This window comes from Schistocerca piceifrons, chromosome 2 (genome assembly GCF_021461385.2).
Source record: "Schistocerca piceifrons isolate TAMUIC-IGC-003096 chromosome 2, iqSchPice1.1, whole genome shotgun sequence".
NCBI lineage: Eukaryota > Metazoa > Arthropoda > Insecta > Orthoptera > Acrididae > Schistocerca > Schistocerca piceifrons.
Window position 1 is genome coordinate 924,092,652 of NC_060139.1, and position 15,992 is coordinate 924,108,643.

The 15,992-nt window shown below is 42.4% G+C and overlaps 1 protein-coding gene across 1 annotated transcript in view; it reads right to left on the minus strand.

Annotated features, from left to right (window-relative positions):
* Positions 1–15,992, minus strand: part of LOC124775989 (sodium-coupled monocarboxylate transporter 1-like) — a 150,717-nt gene that overhangs the window by 121,622 nt on the left and 13,103 nt on the right. The window contains exon 2 of the mRNA XM_047250830.1: positions 6,716–6,934. Within this exon, the coding sequence (XP_047106786.1) occupies positions 6,716–6,930 (215 nt within the window). The 5' untranslated portion in view covers positions 6,931–6,934. The remainder of the gene's footprint in view (positions 1–6,715; positions 6,935–15,992) is intronic.

Here is a 15,992-nt window from a genome sequence, read left to right on the forward strand (position 1 = left end):
GGTTCACCGTGTCATTTTCACATCTTTGGTGAACTGAAGAAAGACATGCGTGAATGTCGGTTTCAGTCGGACGAGGAAGTTCAAGAGCGGGTGTTGTTGCAGATCCGTCAGTGGTCTATCGCTTTCCTCAAATCCGGAATTGATCATCTTGTCTCCAAGTGGGATGAATGTCTTAACGCGTATGTTGAATACTTTGAATTGGAAGCATTCCACGGTCCCGTTGTGGTGGATGTTAGGTTATCATTTGGTTCAAAAATGGCTCTGAGGTCATCAGTCCCCTAGAACTTACAACTACTTAAACCTAAGGACATCACACACATCCATGCCTGAGGCAGGATAGAAACCTGCGACCGTAGCGGCCGCGCGGATCCAGACTGTAGCGCCTAGAACGGCTCGTCCACCTTGGCCGGCGGTTATCATTTGACTGCCCCTTATACTGTGCTGAGAACTATCCTCAAGAGCTGAATTTTCAGCCTGTTTTGTAAGCAAACCATATAACGTAACTTTCTAGCACGTTCTCTAATCTCTTTTCGGTACAATCGTTTGACTCTACAAAATGGTTACTGCAAATTTTCATTAGAGAGTACTATTCTGTTTGGCTATTATTCTAATAGCACGTTAACAGCATAACAAAATAAATATCAGGAAACACGCTATTAGAGATGAATCAAACGTTAACGTGTGTAAAGAAGTTTTTACAACAAATTCCATTTCATAACGCTAGCTTAAATTTTTAAATTACATGACGATACTTTTTGTACTGGAGATGACCCTGTTAACTAACCACGAAATGTTATAAATATGGTATTATTCACATATAAAACTAAATACGCATGTTTAACCTTGGTATGATATGGTTTAAAGTTCTGTATTGGATGGGGTTTCGAACACCTAATCGACGGTTAATTAAGCACATTCAAGTGTCAGGCATCGAAATTTTCACCTGTAGAGAGATTATTGAAAGTGATATGACGAGACGAAAATTTTCGTCTGACTGGTATTCAAACGCAGCAGCTATCGCCGTCATTTCTTAGCTATGAACAGACATTAAATATTAGTTTATTTCATCGTTACCACATGTACGCATGTCTGAACTGGAAACTATATCACTAAATGTTTTGTGCTGACTGCAAATCGAGCCCTCGCAAATGTCATCTTTGCTGACAATATTCGAATAAACATGAACTATTGAACTCTTTTTCTAGGTAGGAGTGCCACATGGGAACCTGAAATGACACAATTAAAAGTTCTGTGTCTGACTGGGGATCAAATGCTTCAAATGGCTCTAAGCACTAGGGGACTTAACAAAATGGTTCAAATGGCTCTGAGCACTATGGGACTTAACTTCTGTGGTCATCAGTCCCCTAGAACTTGGAAATACTTAAACCTAACTAACATAAGGACATCACACACATCCATGCCCGAGGTAGGATTCGAACCTGCGACCGCAGTAGCAGCGAGGTTACGGACTGAAGCGCCTTAAACCACTCGGCCACAGCGGCCGACTGACTGGGAGTCAAAACAGACGTCTATTGATACTGTTGACAATACGTGAAGAGACGTTAAAACTAATAATTACTATTAATCTCTAGTTTAGAGTGCACCTACAATAACGTGAAATGACATGGTAACAAACTTTATGCTGTATCTGGATTCACAAAACAGAATCGAACATTTCGTTTGAAATATTGGGGAAACAACGAAATGGTTCAGTTGAAACTTCCTGCCAGATTAAAACTGTGTGGCGGACCGAGGCTCGAACTTGGGACCTTTGCCTTTCGCTGGCAAGTGCTCACACAAGGTAGAGCACTTTCCCGCGAAAGGCAAAGGTCCCAAGTTCAAGTCTCGGTCCGGCACACGGTTATAATCTGATAGGAAGTTTCATATCAGCACACACTCCGCTGCAGAGTGGAAATTTCATTCTGGAAATGATGCAATTGTCTCTTCCTGTGAAAAGGAAGATCTGAGTTCGAATCTCAGTCCAGCACCAATACTTTCATCTCAAGCCCAAATACAATAAAAAATCAGTGCCCAGTGACCTTACATGACGATTGGTTCATTAGTAAAATAAAATTTCTGATACATGAAAGCTTACTCTCTACAGAGTTTACACTTACAATAACTTCTTCCGCTGTCATGGCCCAACCAACATTGACCCTCTACTGGTCAGTAATAAGGGGATATCATGTCTAATATGGATTTAAAGTCAGGCTTCAACACTGCGTAATATCGTTGGTATTGACAGAGGTAAAATAGATCTGTTCGTATTCGTTATAAACGATTAAAAATGGTTGTCTCAAGTGTTAGTGGAAACTAGATCTTATACATTCAAAACCAAAGTTATTCCAGCATTGTGTGTTTTCGACTACCGGTCAGCATAGATGATTTCGTGACGGTATTTCTAGCTCTATACGTGTCTCTGCTGGTGAAATGAACTGATATTAATTATTCAGGGCTAGAAAACAACAGCAATATTTGCCTGGTTCGAATCACTAAAGACAGAACATTTTCTTCTCGTCGTGTCATTTTCACTCATCTCGGTATTGGAGAAAAATTTCGACATTTAAAATTAGATTGTCCTTGCTTAACAGTTGATTTCAAGTTCCAAATGCCACCCAACACAAAACTTTGCAAGCCGTCTTTACAAGTTTAAACAACCGTACACTTTGTTTTTTGTGACCGAAGCCATACTGAGTACTGAAGAGTTTTTGTGTTTAATTAACAGAGACCGAGAACTAGACAAAGATTTATAGATGTCTTCCAATGGGTTTTAGTTCTGAAGAGTTGCTAGGTCGACGAGATGACGTTTTGAGTAATGAATGTATACTTTGATCGTTGTTGTTTTTGGAAGGTAATCTTACACTTCCTCAAAAACTCTGAAACAGGTTACATTTATTTGTTTCCTTCCCTTAGATATTACCTGGGACCCTGCCAGTAAAAACGGTATATTCCCTGTGGACAAATAATTAGTCACCACCTTACAAGATCATAGCACTCACCTTCGAACGCCGATTATGAGGCCCTACATCTCTAGAGCACGTCATGGCACTGGAAAGATGTGAATGTGCCAGTTGATTTCGTGGAATCAACGCTGTGTAAAGGGTCGTCAGTATAACGTAAGCATCTATCGTGTTTAAACGTGCCGTGAATAAAGTTTCCCGATTTGTTTGTATCAAAGCGAAATGTGCAACGCTTTTACAAGGAATGGTGTACCATTCACAACCATGTAACACGATTGTAGAAAGACTCTAACGGACAGAAGTGGTAAACGAGTTTCACAACTTTGTTAACGACAGTTAGTTTGAAATCCTACAAGAATTTCTGCTGTCAGTGTGTGTATGTCCATATCTCAATTTCGGAGCAAACATTGTGTAGACAACTGCATAAATCAACATTATGACTCGTGTACCTATCAGAAGGCCATTGCTCACAGGAGTGCTTCAGGTTACACGTCGTCTGTGGGCCAAACAATAAAGAAAGAGGACAATGTTCACTGATGACGCTTAGTGCTACCCACACGAGTGTAGCTCTGAGATGAAGAGGTTGGCACTGGAGAGGAATTAGTTGCGAGTGGTATCAGAACAATCTACTGACTCATGACCAAATAATATTTTAAAAAAAATCATATGGACAGCTATCCCTTGGCAGTTCCTTCTGCCTCCTCACGCTGTTGATCCACAGTTTAGGAATAGTTTGCTACCACGAGGTGCTGAGGTCGTTTCCATGTGATGTGAGGCGTTGAGCACACAGACAGCCCAACAACGCATTTAACCCACCTAGAATAAAGAGTGAACTTCAAGTCAGAGGTCCTTCTTTACTGTTTTGGTTGTGGTTGTTATATCAAGATGTGGGCTCACTCCCTCTGGTTATCGTGAAGAGGATGTTTATTTAAACATTATCAGTAGTCGAGTGTTGCCGTTTTGAATGGTTCTTTATTTACGTGACCATTACGGCACTCCAACCCCAGTTCTCGATACCAGAAATATCGTACTACTTTTCTGCGAAGGAACAGACATACACTCCTGGAAATTGAAATAAGAACACCGTGAATTCATTGTCCCAGGAAGGGGAAACTTTATTGACACATTCCTGGGGTCAGATACATCAAATGATCACACTGACAGAACCACAGGCACATAGACACAGGCAACAGAGTATGCACAATGTCGGCACTAGTACAGTGTATATCCACTTTTCGCAGCAATGCAGGCTGCTATTCTCCCATCGAGACGATCGTAGAGATGCTGGATGTAGTCCTGTGGAACGGCTTGCCATGCCATTTCCACCTGGCGCCTCAGTTGGACCAGCGTTCGTGATGGACGTGCAGACCGCGTGAGACGACGCTTCATCCAGTCCCAAACATGCTCAATGGGGGACAGATCCGGAGATCTTGCTGGCCAGGGTAGTTGACTTACACCTTCTAGAGCACGTTGGGTGGCACGGGATACATGCGGACGTGCATTGTCCTGTTGGAACAGCAAGTTCCCTTGCCGGTCTAGGAATGGTAGAACGATGGGTTCGATGACGGTTTGGATGTACCGTGCACTATTCAGTGTCCCCTCGACGATCACCAGTGGTGTACGGCCAGTGTAGGAGATCGCTCCCCACACCATGATGCCGGGTGTTGGCCCTGTGTGCCTCGGTCGTATGCAGTCCTGATTGTGGCGCTCACCTGCACGGCGCCAAACACGCATACGACCATCATTGGCACCAAGGCAGAAGCGACTCTCATCGCTGAAGACGACACGTCTCCATTCGTCCCTCCATTCACGCCTGTCGCGACACCACTGGAGGCGGGCTGCACGATGTTGGGGCGTGAGCGGAAGACGGCCTAACGGTGTGCGGGACCGTAGCCCAGCTTCATGGAGACGGTTGCGAATGGTCCTCGCCGATACCCCAGGAGCAACAGTGTCCCTAATTTGCTGGGAAGTGGCGGTGCGGTCCCCTACGGCACTGCGTAGGATCCTACGGTCTTGGCGTGCATCCGTGCGTCGCTGCGGTCCGGTCCCAGGTCGACGGGCACGTGCACCTTCCGCCGACCACTGGCGACAACATCGATGTACTGTGGAGACCTCACGCCCCACGTGTTGAGCAATTCGGCGGTACGTCCACCCGGCCTCCCGCATGCCCACTATACGCCCTCACTCAAAGTCCGTCAACTGCACATACGGTTCACGTCCACGCTGTCGCGGCATGCTACCAGTGTTAAAGACTGCGATGGAGCTCCGTATGCCACAGCAAACTGGCTGACACTGACGGCGGCGGTGCACAAATGCTGCGCAGCTAGCGCCATTCGACGGCCAACACCGCGGTTCCTGGTGTGTCCGCTGTGCCGTGCGTGTGATCATTGCTTGTACAGCCCTCTCGCAGTGTCCGGAGCAAGTATGGTGGGTCTGACACACTGATGTCAATGTGTTCTTTTTTCCATTTCCAGGAGTGTATTTTTGTGACAATATTCACATTTGGTTTTATTAATGTATAGGTAGTCCGATGTATCAATTTATTACAATGACATGGTTCTTGTGTGTATTCATTTCTGTGAGACTGTCATAATCTTTAACTTACTTGTGACCGTTCTGGTGCGAATGCGCACAGAGCAGTCTTTGTTTCACTTTGCTGAAGATAAGTTGTTATTTCGCTTTGTAAAAGAACAGGCAAGCCTTGTGTTCAGTTAAAGTGGAAATTAAATACATGCAGTTTGATACAAAACTGTTTTCTTGATGATGTGACAATTAAGAAGAAGTATATGTGAATTTACAAGATGTTTAATAAAAATGTGGATCGTGAGCGCGAAGTCAAAAATTATTTCAACCATACCATTGTTCTGATCTGGGATTGTTTGATCATTAAAAATTTCCTGAAAAACGCATTTGTTAGCTCTTCAGATATTGCTAAAATACAGATCTGGACCTTCTAGCAGTCAAAGTGGAATCACCCTAGAAGCAACAAGATGACCCATAACAACTTCGACGAAATCTACGTGGGAATCCATTCAAGATAAGTACCAAAATTAATGACTTTTTCCCAGTTACTTCATTATTTCCATTCTGACGATACCATCCACAGTCAACAACTTTGTTGTTGCCCGATAAAGCGAACATTGCTGCGTGAGCAACATTATTAATCTGATTTCTAACCTACTTAGCAAGTGGTGGTATTGTTAGACGTTTCTTCTACATCTTCATGAAGAGTATGCTGTAAAGACTCCCGTGTTCCAGGAAAACAACAGCCGTGCTCACACGGCTGCAAGCGTAAGTTTCCTGCTTTTACGAGCACTCTGACACCCTATTGTACCTCAACTGGCTCCTTAAATTATTAAATTTGTTCCTAAAATACCTGGGTTTTGGGACAGTGAGTGAAACTTAGGCATCAACATCGCCATAAGCCCACAATTTGGTGGCTACATGGGACCAGCGAGGAGCTTTGGAATGTTATGTTACGCAAGGAGAAACTTGAATGTGCTCTTCCTCATCAAAAGGAGGTAATCATCAAGGCTAGACGTTGTTAGCTTCTTGTGGCACGGGTGACTAATTTCTTGTTTGTGGTACTTATTTACTAGCATTTGTATTGCTAATTCTTATTTGGCTGCAGTTGCCCGTATATTTTAATTCTAATGTAATGGAGAACAATGCCTGGAATTTTACGCTCCCGAGGATGCATAAAGAAGAAGCAAGTTCGATGTTAAGAAGGTTGGTTTTGTGTGGTTTGATGGTACCTGGCAATCTGGGAGATGGCAATGGGCAGGACGCCCATCCGCTTGCCGCCGTGCAGGTAGTCGGCCTTGGAGGTGGTCTGTTCCCGCCGGAAGAAGCCGTAGTAAACGCCCACCGCCCCGGAGACGACCAGCATCAGCAGGAAGACCGCGTGGTCCAGCCATTCGAACCTCAGCGGACCCACGTCCAGGCCCGCAGCTGTGCCGTTCAGCGACATCTCCCTGCCGGCAGGTCACGTTACTTACATCAATACGGTTTCCGAGACCTTCCTTCCAGAAAAAAAAGAACAATGCGATCTGGTCCTTCACATACAGCACACGTCCTCTTATATGAAATTTCGAGCCCACTTCATGGAACTCCTCCACAGTCTAGAGAGGACTGTCATGTCCTCAGCAAATACTAGACAATGAAGGCGAAATTTAATTAGGAAATTCTTATTAATATCTGTAACTTCAGTTTCATTCTGTCATTATCCCATTACCTTTTCCAGAAATAAAATGAATAGTGATCGCCTAATTCATACATGTGTCTGCCTCTTGTTTTGTTTTCGATTTTTGACATCATATTGGTCAAAGTTTCTTAGATTACTTCACCTCTGTTTTCATCAACTTGTGATTCTTCTAGAATGTCGCACTGTATAATTTTGAGAATTTAGTGGATGATTTTAATGTTCAGAATGTTTTCTGCTCATGATCACCTTTTTAGAAATTCCGAGTGATACTATATAAGTAAGTGACCTTTGTATCGTACACTTGTAAGTAATGCTTTATAGAAAATTTTGTAGCCGACTGAAAGTGAGGTAACTATTCTCAAATTATTTATATACCGAATGACTAAAAAGTGAATATAAATTTGAAAACTTAATAAACCACGAAATAATGTAGATAGAGAGGTAAAATTGACACGCATGCTTGGAATGACATGGGGTTTTTATTAGAACCAAAGAAAAACAAAGTATTGCTGGACGCGTGAAAGATCTCTTGTGCGCGTCGTTTGGTGATGATCGTGTGCTCAGCCGCCACTTTCGTCATGCTTGGCCTCCCAGGTCCCCAGACCTCAGTCCGTGCGATTATTGGCTTTGGGATTACCTGCAGTCGCAAGTGTATCGTGATCGACCGACATCTCTAGGGATGCTAAAAGACAACATCCGACGCCAATGCCTCACCATAACTCCGGACATGCTTTACAGTGCTGTTCACAACATTATTCCTCGACTACAGCTATTGCTGAGGAACGATGGTGGACATATTGAGCATTTCCTGTAAAGAACATCATCTTTGCTTTGTCTTACTTTTTTATGCCTATTATTGCTATTCCGATCGGATGAAGCGCCATCTCTCGGAATTTTTTTTAATTGTTGTAATTTTTTTTTGGTTCTAATAAAACCCCATGTCATTCCAAGCATCTGTGTCATTTTGTACCTCTCTATCCTCATTATTCCGTAATTTATTCAGTTTTCAAATTTATACTGAATTTTTGATCACCCGGTATAATAATTCTGCTTTCTGAAAAACTGAGAAAAGTAAATCACACTGTCATTTTTGTCAATTCTCTTGCAACACTAGATTTCTCGTCACACATTTTTAAACATCGGATCTAAATTTCTGCCACCTATTTTCAACAGTCTGGCAGTTACATCCCCTTTGCCTTCCAGTATTTTGTTTTCTGCGTCTTTTCTTTTGATGAACGATAATTATTGATTGTCTTATAGCTCAGCACTGTCTTCTGGCTTCTGCTTTCTTGTACTCAGCAAATTCTTCTCGTTCCGAGAACCCGCGAGGTGGTGCCATTAAATTGGAGGAATTGGTGTAGTATTTTGCCCCCACTGTTCGGTCTATACATCGAAAAACCAATGTCTGCCAAAAAATAAAGGTTCAAGAGTAGGATTAAAATTCAGGATGAAAGGCTATAGCTGATGACATTGCTATCCTCAGTGAAAGCGAAGAAGAATTACAGGGTGTGTTGAATCGAATGAACTGTGTAATGAGTACAGAAAATGCATTGATAGTAAATCGAAGAAAGAGAACCTAACAAGAACTAGTAGAAATTAGAACACCGAGAAACTTAACATTAGAACTGGAGATCACGAAGTAGACGAAGTTAAGGATTTCTGCTGTCTAGACAGCAAAATTACCCATGACGGATGGAGCAAAGAGGACTTCAAAAGCTGCCTGGCACCTCCAAAAACGGTATTCCTGCCCAAGAGAAGTCTGCCAATATCAAACGGATGTATCATTTTGAAAAAGAAATTTCTGAGGATGTAAGTTTGGAGCACATCATTCTATGGTAGCGAGACACGGGCTGTAAGAAAACTGAAACAGGAGAGAATCGAAACCTTTGAGACGTGCTGCCACAGAAGACTGCTGAATATTACGTGGACTGGCAAGGTAAGGAATGAGGAGATCTTCCGCAGAATCTGCGAGGAAAGAAACATATGGAAAACACTGACAAAAAGAAGGGATAGGATGGCAGAACATCCGTTAAGATATTACGGAATAATTTTCATACTACTAGGGGAAGTTTAGAGGGTAAAAAATGTAGAGGAAGACAGAGATTAGAATATATCCAGCAAATAATTATGGGCGTAGATTGCAACTGTTGCTACATATGGCCAACTCAAGAGGCGATCTGCTGATAACTGTTCAGCACTAGGCATCGAGACGATAGTCTGCGTAGCCATGGTGTTAGCTGCCACGGAGGAGAGCAACAATACAGTGGCCCGATGCATCTGCATTGCATAGCATACAGGGTATTCTGAAGTACCTCCAGAGTCAACTTGTAGAAATGCTCTGTTCACTGCTATGTGTCTTTTTCTATATGCCTTATTGTTTTGTCGCAGTCGTCTTCTGGAGCCGCTGGGCTTCGATAAGGGGGGGTAGCTTGCGGAGTGTTTCAGGAAGGGCAGCCGAACAGCAAGCGATGTGTTTGCTCTTGTTATCGACAGTGCTGATCGCTAGTTCCTACTTAGCTCCGATGGATGGAGTCACGAAATGGCCACATTACTACAACGTTGACCTGAGCCTGAATAATTACTTTTATGGTTCTGAATTGGATTGTTGCTACGGGCTAACTTTACATTGTATCTTTATTCAAGTGTGTAATATTCTCGTAATGTATCAGGTGTATACAGGCAAAGTGGTTAATGTTCAGGTTTGGTAATGACAAGTGTTTTCATTATATTATAAAAACAGATTCCTTTAATTAAATCTTTTAATTCAAAAGCAAGTCGGTTTTTCTTAAATCGTAAATACAGATTGGGTCTATTTAGTTCGGGTGATTACAAAAGCCAAGAGGGCTTTTCGTAAAGAGATTACTGTAAATTGTAGATTTGTTTTCCATATTTTTACTAGTAATAATATTGTTGTAATGAATGTTTCTAGCTTGTTTTAATTAAAAGGATCGACAATCGCACATCTACTCACTCCATTCCTTATTCTGCACCGTGATAATCTAATCTGTCACTATGATGTTCAATTTGATTTTGGACTTCATTATTTCATCTGTTAGATAAAATATATTTGTTTCCCTGTAGCTCATTTCTCGTCCTATTAAGCATTGTGTAGACAGGTACTGGTCTCAGAGGTCACGTAACATTATTGTCCACACATCATTGGTGCTGTCATTACTTTATATATATTTTAAACACTAGATCTCATTTTACTATAATCTCTGTAGCTTTCTGTCCACTCCATGTTTTGATATGCTATTATGACCATACCCAAGACAAAAGTTCACATTCTCCAACTTTCTTGACCTCTGTGTTTAATTTAGAGGTATTTGAATTACATTCGTTTTCTACTTTCAAAAGCAGATACCATCCTCGTTGCATATCAACATTCTTTTCGTATGACACGAATTGTCATCTACAAAAGAGCATTTGGTCTAGGGTAAAGTTTTAAATTAAAGTTTTGCTAAAAAAATTTGCCGTTTCTATATGACATCGTAGATATGTGAATTAAAAAGAGTAAATGATACAAGGCACTCGTGAATAATTACATGGGTTATTTCAGATTGAGCTTTTCTGTTTAAATTATTAATATATGTTCTGTCATACATTATTTGTATTATTCATATTAAATTTAGGGAAACACCCAAAAAATTGAAACACTTTGTTTACATATCTTGTAAAAATGCTTTATAAATTTCAATAAAAGCTACATTTGGTATATTGTCTGTAACCAAGCGTGTTCACCACAATAGTGAAATCTTCATTACCATCAACATCAACATCATTTGTTTCTTTTGTAAACTTTATGGAAAACTTTAAGTAAATTTAGAATGTAGGGGAACGTGTTTGTCGCTGTGTGTCTACCTTGTTCTACTTTCAACATCTGATTTTGTGTTTTCTTTGAGCACCCATTCTAGTAACGTATCTAAAATAGTTACAGCATATCGTCTAGAGTACTGGTACTGCCAGACAATACCTCCATCGGAAAATTAGGCCTAATCACGCAGTTTCAGAACATGTATTGAGGCAAAACAAATTGCCGTCCTTGTTGCAGATGCCTTGCTGCATTTATTACAGCTCTGTGAGCGAAATGTAAAGACAGGCGTATAAAACAGAATATATAATCTAGAGATGGAATATACTATGTAGTAACTGAAAAAAATTCAAACAACAATCACTTTACTGAGTAAAGTTAGTGCTGCAAAACTTATTTCATTGTTTACAATATTCAGGAACGTAACGAAAACAGCAGCGACACTCTGGTGTCTACAGAATATAAACTCACAGAATTTGTGCCATCATATTTCCAGAGAAAATAAACGAGCAATGATAACTCCAAAAACGCGGTGAAACATTTTTTGGCTATAAAATGGATCCTTTTAATTATATTAGATGGAGATACGATCATGGAACGCAAAAATACAAAAATATATCTAATTATTAGCGTTTGAACTGTTTTTGTTAAACATAACGGCTAAATTAATTTGGTTCTTATAAACGCAAAGACGCAAAAAGAACTTCTTTCTGACTTATTTCAGCAGTGGGCAGCAAATTTTAAAGGTTAACGAGTATTATTATTTTAGTTCTTCATTGCCATATGTGTGTCTAATTTTGTTTCACTTCTTCATGCTTGTGATGACGGATTTTTCTTTAGGGTACACTGTCTCCTTATTTCTTGTTTTAATGCAAGTATGTGTGACACAAAGTCTTATAAGTACCTCTACATATTTTAATGTTTGTAAGAAATATATATTATTTACGAGGGGATTTTGAAAAGTCTGTACAAAAATAAAAACTTCTTACGTGTTTGGGGTAAACCATTTTTATTTTTCGACATAGTCTCCTTTTAGACTTATACACTTCGTCCAGTGCTGTTCTAATTTGTTGATCCCTTCCGAATAATCGGAATTGTCTCCTCATTTGAATAACATCTTTGTCCTGCCAGTCAGTTCTTCAAATTGGGGAACAAATAGTAATCCGAGGGAGCCAAGTCTGGAGAATAGGGGGGATGTGAAACGAGTAGGAATCCTGTTTCCATTAATTTTGCGACCACATCTGCTGAGGTGTGTGCTGGTGCATTGTCGTGATGGAAAAGGACTTTTTTGCGGTCCAATCGCCGGCGTTTTTTTGCAGCTCGGTTTTCAAACGGTCCAATAACTATAAATAATATTCACCTGTAATAGTTTTACCCTTTTCCAGGTAGTCGATGTGGATTATCCCTTGCAAATCCCAAAAGACAGTCGCCATAAACTTTGTAGCCAAAGGAATGGTCTTCGCCTTTTTTGGTGCAGATTCTCCCTTGGTAACCCAATGTTTAGATTGTTGTTTGGTGTCAGGAGTAATGCTTTAGAAAAAACGCCATTTTGTCTATGTAGTGCGTGATTGATTGTCTTGTAAGCTTTTTTTTATTTATAGACACAATCACATATTTATGACACAGTCATAACCGGTTTTTGCCATACAATGACCATCTTCAGATGCTAAGGGCGGCATACACTGAACACAGGTTCATGTGCTGTCAATAGTAATGTATCCTTTTTTCATCCACAGTGACGAAACGACGTTTAAAGTATGCGGATTCTTCCTCCAAACCATCCCTGCAACACTTCACACGATTCCGTTTTTGGTCAAGTGTGAGGAATCGCGGAACCCATCTTGCGGATAGCTTTCTCATGTCCAAATGTTTATGCAAAATATTATGTGCCCGTTCATTCGAGATGCCCACAGTATTAGCAATCTCACACACCTTAACTCTTCCGTCATCCTTCACCATTTCATGGCTTTTATCAATTATTTCTGGAGTCGTAATCCCCACAGGGCGTCCAGAACGTTCAGCATCACTTGTACTCAAATGGCCACTCCAAAAATTTTGAAATCACTTATAAACTGCTGTAATCGAAGGTGCAGAGTCACCGTAATGTTTATCAAGCTTCTCTTTAGCCTCCTGACGCGTTTTGTCTTTAATAATGTAATGTTTAATCACCACACGAAATTCTTCTTCGTCCATTTTCTGACAATCAATCGACTTTCTTGAGTCACACGAATGACAAACACAAAGAAATAGACCAACATGGCTGAAGCTTGGTGTGCATTCTTTCCAAAGACGCTACTAACTAAACATGACCTCGATATGCGCCGCTGGTGCCATCCCTCGGACTTTGCACGGAGTTTCCAAAGGCCCCTTGTATTATTAAATGTTGTAGCCAGCAAAGTTAATATACAAGGGTTAGGAAATTACCGTTACAAACTTCTAGGACTTGTAGAAGGAACTGAGTCAGATACGTAAATGAGGCTAGTGACATCAGCCAATACGACCTAAGTACCCCTGCCCCCCCCCCCCCCCCCCCGCCGCACCCCGCGCAACAAGACTACACTGTTGCAAACCTACCTAACAATCTCGTTATCAAACGGCTGCAGCAAGGAAGCGATACATGGGCTGCTGTTCAAATAATTATGTACTCTGTAACGGGAATTTTCAACACCCATTTAAGATCAGTGTGAGAATTGTACAATATGTAATGAGTAGGAATGAGGATGGAATGGAAGTGGTTATCGTGAGATTCTCTGCCATGCTGGTTGAAACTTAGCGCTGATTATATGGAAATGTGGCTTTTAAAACAGCATTAGAGTAAAATACAGACTGTGTAACTTCAGCTACGGTAGCGAACGTTTATTGAAGTTTCGTTAACGACTTGTGATAGTAAGTACACTGTTTTATGAGCTGTAGAAGGAACAAGGACGTACGTGATGAAGACATTTTTTCAGTTAATAAGGGTGAGAAGTATTTAATTTAATAGTTTACACATGAAATTGCGTACTGTAAGTCAAAGGAGATACACTCCTGGAAATTGAAATAAGAACACCGTGAATTCATTGTCCCAGGAAGGGGAAACTTTATTGACACATTCCTGGGGTCAGATACATCACATGATCACACTGACAGAACCACAGGCACATAGACACAGGCAACAGAGCATGCACAATGTCTGCACTAGTACAGTGTATATCCACCTTTCGCAGCAATGCAGGCTGCTATTCTCCCATGGAGACGATCGTAGAGATGCTGGATGAAGTCCTGTGGAACGGCTTGCCATGCCATTTCCACCTGGCGCCTCAGTTGGACCAGCGTTCGTGATGGACGTGCAGACCGCGTGAGACGACGCTTCATCCAGTCCCAAACATGCTCAATGGGGGACAGATCCGGAGATCTTGCTGGCCAGGGTAGTTGACTTACACCTTCTAGAGCACGTTGGGTGGCACGGGATACATGCGGACGTGCATTGTCCTGTTGGAACAGCAAGTTCCCTTGCCGGTCTAGGAATGGTAGAACGATGGGTTCGATGACGGTTTGTATGTACCGTGCACTGTTCAGTGTCCCCTCGACGATCACCAGTGGTGTACGGCCAGTGTAGGAGATCGCTCCCCACACCATGATGCCGGGTGTTGGCCCTGTGTGCCTCGGTCGTATGCAGTCCTGATTGTGGCGCTCACCTGCACGGCGCCAAACACGCATACGACCATCATTGGCACCAAGGCAGAAGCGACTCTCTTCGCTGAAGACGACACGTCTCCATTCGTCCCTCCATTCACGCCTGTCGCGACACCACTGGAGGCGGGCTGCACGATGTTGGGGCGTGAGCGGAAGACGGCCTAACGGTGTGCGGGACCGTAGCCCAGCTTCATGGAGACGGTTGCGAATGGTCCTCGCCGATACCCCAGGAGCAACAGTGTCCCTAATTTGCTGGGAAGTGGCGGTGCGGTCCCCTACGGCACTGCGTAGGATCCTACGGTCTTGGCGTGCATCCGTGCGTCGCTGCGGTCCGGTCCCAGGTCGACGGGCACGTGCACCTTCCGCCGACCACTGGCGACGACATCGATGTACTGTGGAGACCTCACGCCCCACGTGTTGAGCAATTCGGCGGTACGTCCACCCGGCCTCCCGCATGCCCACTATACGCCCTCGCTCAAAGTCCGTCAACTGCACATACGGTTCACGTCCACGCTGTCGCGGCATGCTACCAGTGTTAAAGACTGCGATGGAGCTCCGTATGCCACGGCAAACTGGCTGACACTGACGGCGGCGGTGCACAAATGCTGCGCAGCTAGCGCCATTCGACGGCCAACACCGCGGTTCCTGGTGTGTCCGCTGTGCCGTGCGTGTGATCATTGCTTGTACAGCCCTCTCGCAGTGTCCGGAGCAAGTATGGTGGGTCTGACACACCAGTGTCAACGTGTTCTTTTTTCCATTTCCAGAAGTGTATTTAGATGACAATCTGACTGATATATTTATTTTCGGCGGATTTTAATAAACAATGACGATAAAGAAGGACATCATTTAATTGCTAAAAGTTAAATAGTTGCCCTGTGCCATTTATGTTTGTTGTAACCACCCCTATATATAAGTTATTATAAAGAGAGCTTTTCACTTACAGGCCAGGTACAATCAGATGTTCTGTAGAAGTAGCGATGAATTACCTGATGTTCATGTTATTGCATTTTTCATTATCAGTAGGTGTGAGGGTCTGCATAAGATGACTATTCTATTATGAGTTGCAAGCTGAAATGTACTGGCACAACAGAAAGCATCTTATTAAAAAAAATGAAGGAGGGAAACCTTGCAAAACACTCAATCAAAACAACCTCTAACACATTTTACGTCTGAGATCAACAGTGTATCAGTCTTTTGCACACACAACTCACTTCCACAGTCATCAGCAACGTAGCGATTGAAGACCCAGAATAAACTGTGTCTGACTATCCTGCAAGGTTGGAGCTAGTGTTCGAACTGTAATGCCATTTTACGTGTAGTGTAGACGTGGGTAGAGATACGC